Source organism: Pseudocercospora fijiensis (assembly GCF_000340215.1).
Source record: "Pseudocercospora fijiensis CIRAD86 unplaced genomic scaffold MYCFIscaffold_6, whole genome shotgun sequence".
NCBI lineage: Eukaryota > Fungi > Ascomycota > Dothideomycetes > Mycosphaerellales > Mycosphaerellaceae > Pseudocercospora > Pseudocercospora fijiensis.
In genome coordinates, this window is record NW_006921537.1 from 3829860 (window position 1) to 3846234 (window position 16375).

The 16375-nt window shown below is 45.2% G+C and overlaps 6 protein-coding genes across 6 annotated transcripts; 4 read left to right on the forward strand and 2 right to left on the reverse strand.

Moving 5' to 3' along the window:
• Positions 1–2920: 2920 nt before the first annotated feature.
• On the reverse strand, positions 2921–3280 carry MYCFIDRAFT_176683 (uncharacterized protein; the record flags this gene model as incomplete). Its single annotated transcript, XM_007930409.1, has 3 exons — positions 2921–2937; positions 2967–3237; positions 3266–3280. 3 exons carry the CDS (start codon positions 3278–3280, stop codon positions 2921–2923), a joined length of 303 nt encoding a protein of 100 aa, XP_007928600.1.
• A 44-nt stretch (positions 3281–3324) lies between these two features.
• Positions 3325–4132, forward strand: MYCFIDRAFT_176684 (glycoside hydrolase family 13 protein; the record flags this gene model as incomplete). Its single annotated transcript, XM_007930410.1, has 4 exons — positions 3325–3341; positions 3381–3408; positions 3442–4028; positions 4072–4132. 4 exons carry the CDS (start codon positions 3325–3327, stop codon positions 4130–4132), a joined length of 693 nt encoding a protein of 230 aa, XP_007928601.1.
• A 941-nt stretch (positions 4133–5073) lies between these two features.
• On the reverse strand, positions 5074–6450 carry MYCFIDRAFT_81464 (uncharacterized protein; the record flags this gene model as incomplete). Its single annotated transcript, XM_007930411.1, has 2 exons — positions 5074–5184; positions 5242–6450. The coding sequence occupies 2 exons, from the start codon at positions 6448–6450 to the stop codon at positions 5074–5076; spliced, it is 1320 nt and encodes a 439-aa protein (XP_007928602.1).
• Positions 6451–7923: 1473 nt separating this feature from the next.
• MYCFIDRAFT_211838 (uncharacterized protein) lies at positions 7924–10019 on the forward strand. The gene is made up of 2 exons (XM_007930412.1): positions 7924–8338; positions 8387–10019. The coding sequence occupies exon 2, from the start codon at positions 9090–9092 to the stop codon at positions 9900–9902; it is 813 nt and encodes a 270-aa protein (XP_007928603.1). The 5' UTR covers positions 7924–8338; positions 8387–9089; the 3' UTR covers positions 9903–10019.
• Positions 7932–8673, forward strand: MYCFIDRAFT_183325 (uncharacterized protein; the record flags this gene model as incomplete). The annotated part of the gene is made up of 2 exons (XM_007930413.1): positions 7932–8338; positions 8387–8673. A coding segment is annotated over exon 1 (180 nt), but the record flags the coding sequence as incomplete, so codon positions are not given.
• Positions 10020–10410: 391 nt separating the features above from the next.
• On the forward strand, positions 10411–11296 carry MYCFIDRAFT_176687 (uncharacterized protein; the record flags this gene model as incomplete). Its single annotated transcript, XM_007930414.1, has 7 exons — positions 10411–10449; positions 10492–10615; positions 10662–10869; positions 10903–11035; positions 11068–11204; positions 11228–11253; positions 11283–11296. The coding sequence occupies 7 exons, from the start codon at positions 10411–10413 to the stop codon at positions 11294–11296; spliced, it is 681 nt and encodes a 226-aa protein (XP_007928605.1).
• Between the last annotated feature and the right edge of the window lie 5079 nt (positions 11297–16375).

Below are 16375 nucleotides of genomic sequence, written 5' to 3' on the forward strand. Positions count from 1 at the left end.
TAAAGAGTGCTAAGGTGTTTAGTTATTACTAGGGAATGGTGCTAGGATTCCTAACTTAAATAAAAGGTTAGACTAGGTTTTAAGTACCTAAATAGTCTCCTAAGGGATAGCTAGTCTTAAATACTCCCCCTAAGCTTAAAGGGTACTTAGAAGCTTAGTGAAATTGTCTTTATAGACAAAGTCCTCGTTAAAGGTAACGTATAGAGAGAATCTAATATTATGCTGCTATACGCTATCCTTCTAGTACGGGTTCTAAAGCAGATAGTTTGTTAACGAATTTTCTTAGAATCCAATGAACTAGTAAACGAAAGCTCTTAGTGCAAATTTCTAGGAGTCAAGTCGTTCAACTCCGGATTCGAGGTATTTGAATGCCTTATAGCCAAATCGTCTCGTCTTAGATAGGTTAATGTCTATACTGCCGATATTTAAGTCTGATTCGAAAGCCTTAAGTAGAACTTCCTTAGTTCTTAAGTTTACTAGTCTGTTAGTTAGGTAAATCGAATGCATTACTACAAAGCACTAGCAGTACATTAGTAGGCTAGAGTTAATTATTATTGCTCTTGCCTTAAGTAGAATCGTCTTATTAGACGACTCTGTAATACTATTCTGCTCCGGTGTATATAGTGCAGATACATCCTATCTAATGCTAACTTCCTCTGCAAAATATACTAGATCGTTGTTAGTAAACTCTCCCCCGCTATTACTAAAAATAATCTTAGGGATTTTATTGTATTGCCTCTTAATTCTAGTTATCTAGTTGGTCAGCTTGTTACTACTTGTTACCTTGTCTTTGTTTCGAAGTAATAGACCCTACCTAAGCCTAGTTTTAGCATTAGTTAGGATTATAATGTACCTGTTTCCAAACAGATCAAATGGTTGTACGCTAATAAGGTTAATATAGACTTCGTTAAGGGCTTTTTCTAGTCTGGTTCTGTATTCTCTTAATACAACTCTTTAAGCTCTCGAGAGCTTGTAGGTCTTATAGTACTCGAGTTTAGATATATCAACTTCTTCTAGGCCTAGAATAGCTTCCTTAGTAGCTATTAGGATCTTGTTGCCGACGTAGCCAAGTCTCTAATGCTATCTTAATGTATCCGCTCGTAGTCTAGCGATAGCTAGGGCTAATAGCTGCCCTTTCTAACTCGATTCTAAGTTTAGTTTTAAAGCTGAGCCTAGCATTTTGACTCTAGTATCTTTAAGGGCAAGTACTCCTTATACTTCCTCAACCTTTCTAATTAGCTTACCTTTAAGCATTAAAGTGCCTAAAGGTCTATCTAAGTAAATGCTATATTTCTTCTAAAGACGCTCTACTAAGATTAGGTTGCAATCTAAGTTCGGGGAATAGAGGACGTCTATTAGAGTAATTAGGGTTTTCTTTCCTTTATAGGTTAGGAAGATATTAACAGTTCCTAATCGTAATATACTTGATTTTCCTACTGCTTAGGAGAACTAAACAGGCTTAGTTAGGTGCTTAAGATCGCTAAACTAGCTCTTATTCCCTATAATGTATAGTAATGTACCTATGTCCTAAACTTTTGTATTAGCTGTTAGGTTCTTAGAGCTTGCTATAGCTAGTCCCGGCTTTGCAATAGCTCCCCTAATTAGGCCCCTACTAAGGCCGTCTAGCTAATAGTCTCCCTTATCTTCCGAGTTAGAGGAGGAGTCTAATTTATCTTTGTTATTATTAATAGCACTACTAGATTTGCCCTTTCCTTTGCCTTTACCCTTCTTGCCTTTATCTTTATCTTTATCTTTGCTCTTGTCTTTCTTTCCCTAACTAGGTAGTGCTATATTAGGGTATTGCTTATAGCACTTAGCGTTAGTGTGTTTGTACTTGCACTAAGTATACTAGTCGTTATTATTGCTAATAGCCCCTCTAACAAGCTTTAAGCCGCTAGATAACTGTCTAGGAGGCTTTTCTCTCCTTAGGGACGTTATTATTGCTTTAAGGGAGGAGTCCTTAGCTTTAGGCTTGTTATTATACTTCTAGGATCTAAGCCATTCGTAACTAGAAAGGCCCTAAATAAACAGCATCCTAATAAGCATATTAGGCATCTTAATGTCTAATAACTTTATAGGCGCTTCTATTATTGTAACTAAGCTAGCAAATTGTTCTATCGATGTTTAGAATCTGTTGAACTACTACTAAAAAGATTCGCAGTACTACTAGGTATTCGGATTAGTAAGGGGCATCCTAATATGCCTAATAAGTTTGATAGTATCAAATATGTCTACGGTTACAATAGGCTTGTATAGAGCCTTAATATAGTCGTATATATCCTTAGCTAACTTAGGTGTGTTACCGAAGTCTAGTCTAAGGGCAGGGTCGAGTCTAGTAATAAGTATACCTAGGGCTTAGATGTCTTTCTTCTTCTAGTCCCTAAACATATCTTTGTACTACTAACCGGCTAAGTCCCCTATAAATATACTCTTTAGAGGTGGTTTTATTTTATTAGCCTAGTTAAGTCTATAGAATACTATACTAACTAGGTCCTTTTCTAGAAGAGCCGCCTAGAATATAAGCTTCTAGTCTTAGAAGTTGATTCCCTTCCTAAGAACCTAATTCTCCTTTGCTGTCTTTGTCTAATTAGTGTCTATCGTTCCTAGCTGCCTTTTAGTATAGTGCTAGGCAGGGCTTGTAAGGGACACTTGCTAGGTTTTAGTCCGAACTAGAGCTCTTAACTAGGTACCTAATAGGTCTAGATAGCTAGCTCTGTTTAGTAGACTCTAGAAACAGTTCTTTTATAGTTAAACTAGACAGGTAAGCGTATACGCCGGGCTTATAACCTGTTATAAATCGTACTAGGGATACAACTAATTATCGGATTAATAACTATATAACTGTACGAAGAAGGATTAGGAGCCAGCTACAGAAACTGCAGTTAATATACCTATTGTGTGTCCTTCCTCTTAGTACAGGTCAGCTGATGGTATCAGCTGACCAGCATATCACCTGACTGAACCACAACAGATGAGGACAAGGTCAAAGCCTTCCATAATGATACAGGTCGAGAGAAGGATTGACCACCCGACGGCCTTGGGGTATGTCTTCAGACCTTGGAGAAGGGTCATTGAAGTCTCGCTAGCCGTCGCTTTCGCGGCCTCCTCAGCGGTGGAGGCATCGACATGTGGGAGTCGGCCAGTGTCTTGGACAGTGGTCCTGTGTTGAAGATGTAGGATGTAGATGTAGATGTTCATGAAGAACGCCATGTGGCAGAGGACCCTCGCCGGGCCGATCTCTGACCAGTCGGCGCTCGTAGAGGACAGTTGAGTGGCGCATGGTATCTCGGTGGTCGTCTGCTAGCTGCAGCCCTCTCGACGCACATGATTGCGTCCAATGAGTGAGTAACTCTCCGTCGGCCCAGAATCCAGCCAATCAGAGCGGTCAATGCTCATCACTGCGCCGGCGTCTGACGGGACAGTGCATGGCAATGGGATGAGCATACACAAGAGTACTATCTCCATCTCTTCTGCCCAGAGCAACAAGACTTGAACTGGGTGAGTATCGTGGTGCCATCGATCCCCAGACTTGCGAACCGATCACCTTCTCAGGACAATGAAGAGACCCGGCAGGCCATTTACGAAAATGCGATGACCTTCTGGCTAGAGAAGGGTTGTGATAGCTTCCGCGTGGACACAGTCAATATGTACAGCAAAGATTCGGCCTTCCCCGACGCACCAATTACCGATCCCAAGGCCGAGTGGCAAGAAGCGGGTCTGGTCTATTGCAACGGGCCTCGGATGAATGAGTATCGTATGGAAATGAACTCGATACTGAGTCGCTACGACGCTATGACTGTAGGCGAGTGTCCTTTCACGCCAGACCCAGAGCGGGTCCTCGGCTACGTCAGCGCATCCAAGAAGCGTCTGAACATGGTCTTTCAGTTCGACCTTGTCGATGTTGGCCAGGTCTATTGGGTACTCTTTATAGGTCATTCGCGCGCACAGAAATCTCGGAACTTGACACATGGGCTGGTTGAGGGCAGGTTCACGAGCGCTTCTACGCTATCACATGTCAACGTTCCATTGTGCTGCCTCCTCTAACGACGACGACAATCGAAGCTGATCCAGACATTCCAAAAGCCATTACCCAAGGCTTCGAGCAAATCGCACGACCTTTCAGGCACATTGACGAAGAAAAACTGGCAGCAGGAGTTAAGGGGCAGGATCTGCTGCACTGCCGTCTCTCTTCTCTCTTTACACTCGTTTTGGTTCGCAACGTTCGGTAGTCAATCTAAGGTCGCGGATCGCACATGCAGCAAGCTGATCTCATCATCACCAAGCACTGGCTCAGGATGCTGATCTGGCAAATGGCAATCTCGAACTGCTTACTTTCTTCCGACCGCTCTGAGCACTCCATGTCACTGCTCTTCCCCGTCGATGTCTCTGCACAGCCTTGATCGTCAACATGGCCAAAGGTGCAATCGAGGTGCATGGCTCTGGTATACAACAGAAGTTATTCGAACTCACGGATACGATTGGCGGTGCCTGCTTCCTCACCAGACGAGAAGAGGCAGCGAATGGATGATTTCAGATTCCTTTTTGAATTCTGGAAACCTCTGCCGCGACCGAATGCAGTGCAGAGAGAACTCCCTAAGAGCAAATTTCGGAGACTTGTGGAAATTGGGCTGTGATAGGAGGAGTTTGGATTTAGTTTGTCCGATCTAGAACGGTTGGAAAGAGCCTGACAGAATGGTCAGAAAGGGCCCAGCTGCCACACAAAAACAAAAGCTCCTTGCGCTCAATCAGGAAGGGGCAGAAACGGAGATGGGCTGCTGACTGAAACAGTAGATCAGGACTTGTCGTCTTGGTCAACGGGTGCTCCAAAGCCAAGAGCACTCTGCGCAACAATGGCAAGGACCTCATCAGCGGCACGAATAGACCCAGTGACTCCAAAAAAAGGCTAAAGCCGAAAGATCTCAATGCCCTTCACGATCATCTTTCTATGAAGCGACAAGCTATCTCGCACGATCCTGATGCGTAACTCCGAATTCATCCCAAGCTATGCAATGTCCTTTCCACCCAGGTCGGGTCCAACGAATGCATTCCAAATCCTCCTCAGCACATCATTTATCACTTCTCCCCATCAGCGTCATCCTGAGCTTCAAAACGGGCGGATTTGGGGTTGGCATCCTGAGTTTGGGATTGCTTGCGCTTCTTGGATGGGTCGTTGGCTTCTTCGCCCTGGATAATGTGTTAGCCAAGAACGAATCACTTTCGATGGTTGAGAAGACGACTTACCTCGGCCTCAGCAGCTACTTCTTTTGCTGCGTGAGCGCCTTGCTCTTGCGGCTCCGGGTCTTTGTCGCCAGAAACCAAGTCTAGACGTGGAGCAGTCTCAGCCTCTTGCTTCGCAGAGCTTCCCTCTTCAAGCGGCTCGACGAACTCTGGAATTGCTTCCAAACCGGTCCCATCTCGCTTTACCGTCCCATCCTCCTCCTCCCCCTCCTCCTCTTTAATCGGGGCGCTCTCACCAGCCGTTGAAGAAAATTCCTCTCTCTTCACCTCAGCCTCTTCACCTCCCTCCACCTTAATTCCCGTCCCTTCCTCTACCTTCGAAAGCGCGAGAAAAGCTTCAATCGCCTCCTTCGCACGATAATGAAAAATAAAACTCGCAACAGGATTCTCCACTCCCGCAACATCCGTGGTTCCAAAAGTCGAAACCGCCGCGGTTTTCTGCGGAGCAGTGAACCCAACTTTCTGGCTGACTTTCCCCTTGCCTTTCTCTGCGATTTGTCGAACGCTCGAGTAGCTTGAAGGTGGCGAAAAGCCGATCGACTCAGCGAGATTGACGTGAGAGACGACGATTTTAATCGTTCCTAGCTCTGCGAGTTCGCGGTCGCTGTAGTTGTACATGCGAGGAGGATGTGGGAGATCTCCCGAGAGGTCTGGCTCGGAACTCATGCTTGGAGTGATACTGATCTCAGACAGTATACGTCGAGGTCGAGATGGTGCCGAGCTTGCAGATCTCGATGCTTGTCCAACGGAGGAGGTTGGTGGCGTCGGCAAGCCGGTCGACATTGGGGCGGAGCTTGAAGCTCGAGAGATTGCCGAACGCATCGAGGTCGAGCGAGAGGTAAGAGATGTCGTGTTCTCTGCAACAGCGACCAGATCCATGAAATGATACTTCCGAACCTGGCCTGGAGAGACGTGCATTCCTTCGCTCTTCTCCGTCCAGCCTCCTGGGATGACGGAGAGGACTTGACTGATGAGTGGTGTTTCGATGTATCTGCCATCAACGAAGATTTTGAAGGCGAGTTGACTGCCGTGGAAAGTTGTGGAGGGGTCGGCGTTCATCTGGATCTCGAAGACTTGGTTGGATTGTGCTTCGACGAGACGGTCGGTGGTGCGTGCGACTTGGTCTAGGTCTGGGAGAATGTGTTCTGGTAGGGCTTGGTCGTTGATTGTGATGGTGACGGTGACGCCTGGGAGATCGGTGGAGATTGCCATGGCGATGGACAATTGTGCTGTTGGAAAAACCTTGGAGCGACAAAGATGGGCTTTTATAATCAGCAACATGGGGCTGCAGGCTACGAGTCTTTCATGGATGTTTCCATGTCTCACCCGCAAAGGCAAAGTAATGTGATTTCTGGACAAAGGACTCTTTGCGGAACTGAGGGTTCTCGAGATGTGTCTAAGAAACTAGCATATTCTGCATGTCTCGCAGACACGCAAACGAAATAATTTGCACGCAGGTGAAATATGTGCAGGTGCCACCTGCCTTGTCTACTCCAGGCGCAATAGGTGATGCCCACAACACCCCAATTCTTTTGCCAATTTCATGAAAACAAACATGCTGACCCAATAGGGCAAATACCAGGTGTATCCGGCCACCACTTTCTTTTCTTACCGGGTCGCTCCTGTCCGCTGTAGACAGGTGTCACCATACACCTGTGGGCAGGTCTCGTTTCGACAGTGTAGAGCTGGGCTTGCCGGCTGGTGAATGATGTGTGGGGATGTTGAGGGAAAGGTGTAGACTTGACGCGCGCCACTTCAGCTCGATAGGTGACGCCTTGATTTTGGTTGGAGAGGGCAGCCAGCGTAGGGACTCATGCCTATGGTCCTGCCACAAAGGACGTCATAGCTGGCAATGTATTCGAGATCTGAGGCGACAGGTACATATAGATGATGACTGTCTGGGCTCTATGGTCCAGTTGTTGTATCAGCCAATCCGACGTGTCTCTCAGTCCCTTGGTCGTCGGCGAAGAGTGTGTATAAGCCATCTCTAGCTCCAGACTGGTATTTTGACGGACATAACGATGTGTGTGATCCCAGCCGAGAGCAGGAGTGTTTTGATGGCAACCATGACGAAGGTCATTCCCCATCTGTCATGTGCGGCCGGCGTTGCTCATGTTGTCGCTTCGAGACACAGTACAGTGGGTTGGCGTTACGAAGATCGGTTGCCTTGCCCATCTCCTCATCTTCACTGGAGTCGGCAAGCTCCTCGAAGTGCCGCAATGCTGTGTATGTCTTCCTGGTTGGCAGGTGATTTGTGTTGGTGAGCGTGAAGATAGAGGATGGCAAGATGGAAGGCTTGGCGATTCTTCATCATCGGACCTTTTGTTTCACCGCTTTCCGGTCCTCCAATCAATCAATCACACACACTCCACCTGCCCAAAGCAGCTTCCTATTGCAGGCTCTTTCCTCAACCTCTATAATCGGAATACTACGCCATCGAGACCTCACACGAAACTCCTTGGGTAAAGAAATCTTTCCCTACGCGATACTACACACAGAAGACCCGAGAACCGGAGGTCAATAGAGGAAAGAAAGAACTTACACGTATAGAAGGCAGAAGATACCGTATAAAGCGCCTGAGAAGGAGGCAGCTCGCACGGGACCTTGCGAAGCTATACGAGATAGTATAGCAATAGATTAGCTTGAATACTAGCAAGAATATAGAAGTCTTCATCGCTCAACTTTAGGTAATTAGCAGTGATTATTCAAATACAGCAGTACACTACAAATTCTATACAAAGGCAGGAGAGCCGTGCCTGATACATACAAAGAAAAGAATAGAAAAGAAAATTCTAGGCCGTAAGTTTTTTTAACACATTATCTCTCGATTCTCGTTCTCTTCTTCAAACTGCGTGTTTTATCCATGCCTGAGATTATAGGACCCAATGCATCCTTTACAAGAAAAGAGCGCCCATGGCGACAGCGGCCATGAGAGGAGCAACGGTCTTCAATGGAGCGGCGGCACCGGTGTATGGAGTGAGGGAAGTGGTGCTGGAGGGGGTGCCTGGCATGGTACCGCTTGGCCGGGAGACGGTGGATGGCTGCTGGACTGGGACTGTGGATGGCTGCTGGACTGGGACTGTGGATGGCTGCTGGACTGGGACTGTGGACGGCTGCTGGACTGGGACTGTGGATGGCTGCTGGACTGGGACTGTGACGCTGGATGTTGGTGGAGTGACGAGGTAGTAGCATCCGTCGACCAACTGACAACTCTGACCGGCAGGATAGGCGTGAGCAGGGTTACAAGAATAGCGGCCGTTCTTATCGGTGCTGCCTGGCGCGGGGCACGAAGGAGTGGCGGATGGAGCGGAGACTGGGATAGTGTTGGTGACAACACAGCCGCCAGCGCATGGAAGGGTCAAGGTGGTGGCCGAGGTAATAATGTATGTTGATGGTCCGTGGGTGAAAGTGGTTGGCTCAGGGCAGTAGGTGGTCACCTCGGTGACGACCTTGGTGGTGTACGATGGCTTGGGCTTGACGATGATCGGAGTGGTGGTCACATTGGTGACGACCGTGGTGGTGTACGATGGCTTGGGCTTGACGATGATCGGAGTGGTGGTCACATTGGTGACGACCGTGGTGGTGTACGATGGCATGGGCTTGACGATGATCGGAGTGGTGTACTGTGGTGGCGAGGAGGTCACTGGCTTGGTGGCGGTGCAGCCACCCTTGCATGGGAGGGTAATAGTTGTAGCCTTAGTGACAGTGTAGGTCGTTTGCTGGTGGGTGAAAGTCGTTGGCTGAGGGCAGTACGTGGTGTATGCGGTCTGCACCTCCGTAGTGTAGACATCACCGCCAACGAGGAAATAGCAGCCCTCAACCAATGCGCATGTTTGTCCCTTAGGATACGCATGAGCCGGGTTACAGCTGTATCGGCCCTTAGAGTCGGTGCTGCCTGCGGCTGGGCACGAGGTGGTCGGGGTTGGGGAAGATGCTGGCTTGGTGGCGGAAGCAGTGGAGGTGAGGTTTGCAGTGGCCGAAGCGCAGTAGCTGCGAATGCGTTCAGCGTCCTCGCCAGCGCAGGTGGTCAGGTCGCAAGAGCACTTGACCTGTGGCTGACCAGCAGCAATGCACTGCTTGTATGCCGCCTGGCACTTGTCGACGTAAGCCGAAGTGGTTGGGGCGCTGGAAGTGCCAGTGGTTGTGACCAAGGTGAGCGAGCCAGAGATTGTAGCACAAATTTGGCCAGGGGGATACTGATGCGCAGGATTACAGGCGAATGTAGTAGTTGGCGCTGGAGCAGAGGTCGTAGTGACCAAGGTGAGCGAGCCAGAGACTGTAGCGCAAATTTGGCCAGGGGGATACTGATGCGCAGGATTACAGGCGAATGTAGTAGTTGGCGCTGGAGCAGAGGTCGTAGTCACCAAAGTAAGCGAGCCAGAGACTGTAGCGCAAATTTGGCCAGGGGGATACTGATGCGCAGGATTACAGGCGAATGTAGCGGTTGGCGTTGGAGCAGAGGTAGTGGTGACCAAGGTGAGCGAGCCAGAGACTGTAGCGCAAATTTGGCCAGGGGGATACTGATGCGCAGGATTACAGGCGAATGTAGCGGTTGGCGTTGGAGCAGAGGTAGTGGTGACCAAGGTGAGCGAGCCAGAGACTGTAGCGCAAATTTGGCCAGGAGGATACTGATGCGCAGGATTACAGGCGAATGTAGTGGTTGATGGAGGGGGTGCATCGTAGTAGGCCGGAGCCTCCGAGGCAGCGACAAGGCCAACGAGGGCAGCGAAAGTGGCCGACTTCATGTTAGTCGATATGAGTGTTGGGTAACGATTGACGAGTTGTCCTGGATGGTGATGGGAGTGTCACAGGAGGACAGGCCATGGTATTTAACTCCTGCATGCATCTTTTCAGACGGCGAGATTAAGTTAATGCCATGGGGGTGGATATTTTACGACCTTAGAGCCTTGGTCCAGTCAGCACACCATTCGTACAGCGTCAACGCACATCCGAGTGAAAGTGGATACTAGCGGCCCGTAGAATCTGCAAACCCTTGCTCCTCATGGATTATAGCGAATAGAAACTGGTTATTCAGCGGTCCCACCCTAGTCACTTTCGCTCCGATGTGGTAAGATGCTGTACGTGCTAGAAGACAGAGCCAGGGCATCTTGGGCGGCGAGAGGTTAAAATTGGAGAAGGTCATATCCGACTAAGAGAGGAATACGGGCGGCTATGGCTCGTGTGGAGCGGGAGTCTGTCACGGCGCCACCTGTGGAGGTTAGGGTTGCCGGCGACGTGGTGCTCCATCAATAGCGTCACTTCAGGCACTCACAGCCTGTCTTGTTCACCAGATCGGAGCATAAGGAGCACGACTCCGCGGTGCACAATGCAATCGGATGTCACTGCAACGCAGCAAGACTGCAGAATGACTGCTTCCGTGGATTGCTGGAGGATGAACCTCCTGATCCTTTGCATGCATTGAGACTTGCCGGACCAGAATCTGCTTGGCGTAGACCTGACTAACAATAGAGAGGGCTGGAGAAGGCTGAGTCGCCGCATCGTGTATCTCGGTAATCGCATGAACCGAAAGCCGCAAGTCTGGGAAGGACCATTTCTACAAGGCGAAGCTTCGGATGGTGAGGCCATGTGCGTTAGTCAGAGCTGCTCGGCGGATACATGTAAACAGGAAGCGTGGCAAGCTAGCGCAGGTACAATTGATGCAAGGCAGTGGCGATGGCTCGTGTTCGTCCAGGATGTCGCTACGGGGCCAAGGCTCCGACATGCCAACACACAAACACCGATATTTCGCACGTCGTATAACTTACCATCACATGGGCTCCAGTCTCTCGCGCTCGCCGTCCAAGCGAAGCGAGATGCAGCCTCATGCAGGAGATGAAGAGAAGAATCTTCAAATTTGACGTCACCTCGCCCCTGCCTTGCCAAGACTCAGTTCCTGCCTCAGGCTGTACGAGTACAATGCGATTGCTATCGCGATCGCCATGGCGGTCCCCGACCATCTCCGCGGAGTGATGCACTGTCGTTACGGGAGACTCCGAGACAAGCAGTGCCATAGACGTGGCTATTGGTGGGATCTGTTCGCTAAGAATCTCCGGTCTAACTTACAAAGGGGGGCCTAGCTTCGGCTTCTTACCCTTACTTATAGTATCTACGCTTTTATCCTTCTACTTCTTTAGTAGCGGCGCTATATCGTTAGTCGCTCTTAGAAAACAATAGCTCGATATAACGTCGCTTAGTAATAGCGCTTATAATAGCTTCGGCGCCTTTGTTAGTATAAGAATAGCGTTTAGATATATATTCTTAAAGTAAGTAAGAACGAGGTTAGTAGGGCCCTTTCTAATATTATCGCTAGACTTATAGAAGACTATTAGTATCTTTAAGATAATAGCCTTACGCTTTACGTTAGTCTTATCGAGACCTTCCCTATCGTATAAGCGCTTAAGTTAGAAGATTAACTCGTATACGTTATAGAGCGTCTTACGTACGTTAAGTCGATAGATAGATATATAAGGCGCCTTAATAGCGTCCTTATATTATACCTCTATCGAATTAGCGGTATCTTCTTCGTAGACTTTAAAGGCGCGTCTAGTAGATTTATTTACCTATTATTACTAGTACTAATCTTTAATAATAACGCGTCTAAGTATAATATAGTAGTACTAGAGGTTAGCGTAAAGGATACGATATTAGTAGAAGAATTTATAGTCGTAGGCAAGCGCGCCTACCTCGGTAGCTAATAGCTATAGGTTATAGTATACAGACTTATCGTTTACGAGATTAATTTAAGCGCTAAATCTAAAGACTAACGCTATATAGGCTATAGTAGGCGTAGAAGCTAGGTATAGAGCTCTTCGTTATTACTACGCGTAAGAGGGTATATATTTAAAGCCTATTATCGCGAGGTAATATCTAACCGAAGGTCCTTAACCTAATCTTTATATAGGCACTATACCGCTACCCCTTTAAGTATAAAGTCCGCCGCTATTAGCAACTTATTGCCGTCTATTTTAAGATACGCGTAGAAGCTCTTATTTGTATTTATGTCCTTATATTAGCTAACGATAGTAGGTACGTTATAGACGTAATAGTAATTAGCCTATAGCTAAATATTACTACTAAAGTTACACTCTTAGTAGGTCTTATTAGACTCGTAATCGGCGTTCTTTAGAAGGTAATCGATAGCGGCTTATAGCGACTTTTATATACTTACGAGTAAGCGACGATAAATAATAGTAGCGCGGAAGTATCGACGTGTTTCTTAGTAGATTTTAGCGCTAAAATATCTATCGAATCTCGATAGTACGCTATACGTATACGTAGTAAAGAAGCTATATTATTAATAGAAATACTATTTAGATAGCGCGTCGCTCTACCGCCGAGTCGTCTATAAGGAGGAATTTAGGTAGCTATTTACTACCTATCTACTCGCTTACTATATATAAAAACTCTATAATAATGTCGCTATTATCTATAGGCGAAAGTATATATACTACTATACGTAATATACTATATTTATCCTTTGTTATAATAGTATAAAGGAGCTAGCTAGGGTAGTTAGTCTTATATATTACGTCTATAAAGGCGATCTTAGTATAGTATTTAAGCAATTCTATACTAGTTTTAGACGCAAATACGACGCTATAGGTAGTTTTACCGTCGATTTAGCGTATAGCAGTTGTATTCTTATTAAACAGCTCTTTTATAGTAATATATTAGTTATTATTATAGTAGAAAACTAAAATTAAAATAAAGGAACCCCGCGGAATCTAAGATTTAGGGTTCGGGCTTACTAAGGTACGCTAGAAGCCGGACCGAGATTCTACTATAGGTTTTAAAAATCCTAATTAGCTTAAAGCTAAGGCTCTGCGGCGCTAACCGCGCTCCCGCTTTAACTAAAGAACTTTAAAATTTTCGAGGTTCTTTAAAATTCTAGTTTCTAAGCCTAGTATTCGCTAGTAACCGAGTCTAATAGCTTTCTCGAGGGAATAGATAAGCTAAGCGGGGTTTAGCGCTAGCCTATTAGCTAATCGGAGTCTAGATACGTAGACGCGACAGTCCGTAGGCTTATAATCTAACCTTAGTAAAAGTAATAATATTAACTTATCTTATTAATACTACTTATATAAGTCTTCCTTTTACGCCTACTATACTAGCGACGGCTACGATACGCCGCCGAGCCTACCGTCCTTATATATATGCCTTTCGAAACGCTCTATCGGAGTTTAGTACGTTATACTTTATTATAAAGTCGCTACTAGCGGCCTTAAAGAGCGCGTTTACGACTAGGTCGTATACTATCTTTAATACCTTCTATACTAAGCTCGGCGTATATCTATAATACATCTCTCGACCTATAGTAGTTAGTAACGCGCTATACTAACGGTCTATAGAAGAGGTCGAAGTTATCTAATTTATAGTAGTCCGAGTAGTCCTTGCGACTAATATACTATACTTAATATACGATAATCTCTTTACTACTATTACTACTAGTCGGACTATAAATACTTATAACCCTTATTATAACTAGATAGTAACGCGCTACTTCTATCTTCTTATCGTTTCTTCGCTAACTAAAGCCCTACTTCTAGTCTAATTTCTAGTACGGGTTACTATACGGTTGTTTATAAATTATAGAAGTAGTAAATAAAACGCGTTATTTCTAATCTATTTTTCTCGACGTTAACCCTATTCTTTACCTATATATTATCGACGTATAGTAGTAGCGCGTACTGTTATTTAGCCTATACTTCGAACAAGTCGTAAAATCTATAAAGAATAGCTCGTTTATACTATTTATAGAGGTTATCGATATACGGTAAGGAAGCGTATATAGTTTCTAGGCCTATAAGAACCTAAGAGGCTAAGAAATACGCTTATAGTATAGCGTAGAGGACTCTAATAAAACTAACGCGTTTTTATTACTAGAATTAACTATATCGTCCTCCTCTAATACGTCTATTAATATATTAGCGATTCTAACCCTCCTACTACTAAGCGAAGCCTACGTACTATTCTCTAACCTATTCTCTAACGCGAAATCGCTCTAAGCCTATAAGGTAAGCATACTATTACTATCTCCGACGAGGTCGCTAATAGTAGGTATTTTTAGTAAATAAGGCTATATTAGAAGAGATAGAATTAATAATATAATACTAGTATAGAGGGCTAAGTAGCGAGTAATAGTAAGGTTAGAATAGGTATATAAAATACGCGCTTAAATAATAGAAAGCGCGTCGACGCGCTAGAGCGGAAGCGTATACAATCTATATCGACCGCCGCTCGCTAAGGTCTGTAAAGGCTATTCTTAGCAGGTTAGGCGCACGACCGCTAGTACGGTGTTACACTAGAGGCACATTTAGTACCGTATACGTCGCTAGTCCGTATATACGGCGTCGGTAAACAGGCCAAGGTCCGCCCGACTTCTACTACGTATAACGCGTTCTATTATTTTATTTATATTCTTCCGTATCGCTATTACCGGCTCTTTTATCGTTTCTATTACTAAGATTGCTAGTATTTATCGATATTGCCCCCTCTTTGTACGATATAGCTTCGGTTCTATCGAACTTAGTAGTACTACTACTGCTAGCGGTAGAGAGAATGGCGGAGGCTACCTAGGGCGATTTTATACTCGAGGGCGACGAGGATACGGCGGACGCGCCTAGAGAGGAAGAAGGCGACGATTTTAGTAAGGAAACTAGTAATAACTCCTCTAATAAACGCCCTCGGCATAGTACGAAGTCCCGTATATTAAAACCGCTTAAAAGTACTATATTCGCGTACCTCCCTTACGTCGACGACTTTAAATACTAGCGCTAGCGGTATATCCTACGCGACGCGTTAGACTCGTTCGTTCTATTAGTAAAAGATTAGTATACGCTTAAACTATACGTCGATAATATCTAGGTTATCGATAAGGCGTAGTATTTTAAACGTAATAGTACCGAGACGACGCGCTATAGTTGTCGCTTCCGTAAGATAGAGGGTTAGAAGGCTAATAAGTCGAAGAGTCGGCACTTAAATAAGAATAAGAAAAAGATAGAGCCGGCGCGTAGTTATCCTATAATAATAAAGGTTATTAGTATCTATAGTTAGAATAAGAAAATAGGCGAGGAAGAGATAGTATCGTATCGTATTTAACGCGTTAGTCGTAAAGAATACTACTAAGATTGCTAACTAGATAACTTTAATAATTTCCGACAGTACGGCGCGCTCTTAAGTATAGCTAGATATAAGATCTGCTATAAATACCGCTCTTCGTAGGTATACTATTATTTAAAGGTATAATACGACCCGATCGCGTACTAGCGCTTTAAGGACGCCGGTAGCTTATTCTTACGGAAATACGATATACTTAATTCTAGAAGGAACTTCCTTACTATATATAAGTCTAGCAAACTCGGCGGCGCGTTACTCGTATAGCAAACTTAGTAAAGAGACGTATTATAGTAATATAAATAGTATAAGTTAAATTTATATTATTATCTCGACTATAGAGTAAGGTTAGACTTCTGCTCGGCGGACCGTCGCGCCCGTATATCCGGACTCCGATTAACTAATAGATCGATACGCAATCGCGTCTAGCTTATTAAATCGATAGTAATCGATAGAGGAAGATATTAGACTCGGTTGCCTACGATTTCTTTACGAAAAGCTAGAATCTTAGGACTTTAAAGTTCTTCGCTTAAAGCGGTAGCGCCGTAGAGCCTTAGCTTCGAGCTACTAAGATAATTTAGAAGCTCCGGTAATAGCTCGGTCCGGCTTCTAGCGCGTCTTAGTAGGCCGAATACTAAACTTTAGATTCCTTTGTTTTAATTTTAGTTTTCTATTATAACAATTACTAATTTAACGCGATAGTCGATTATAAATACGAGATAGTATTAGTTAAAAGATAGATCGATAGCGAGATTGCGTATAGTATCGTATTTGCGTCTAAAACTAGCCTAGAACTACTCCGATAGCACTAAGTTATCGCTTTTATAGATGCTATATATAAGACTAATTCCCTAGGTTAGTATCTTTATACTATCTATATTAAGGACAAATATAGTATAATACGCGCGGTAGCTTATATACTATCTCCTACTAATAATAGCGATATTGTCGCTACCTTCCTTCGTATAATAAGGTACTAGTATAGGTAGTTTCTAATTTATATACTAATAGACGACTCGGCTAC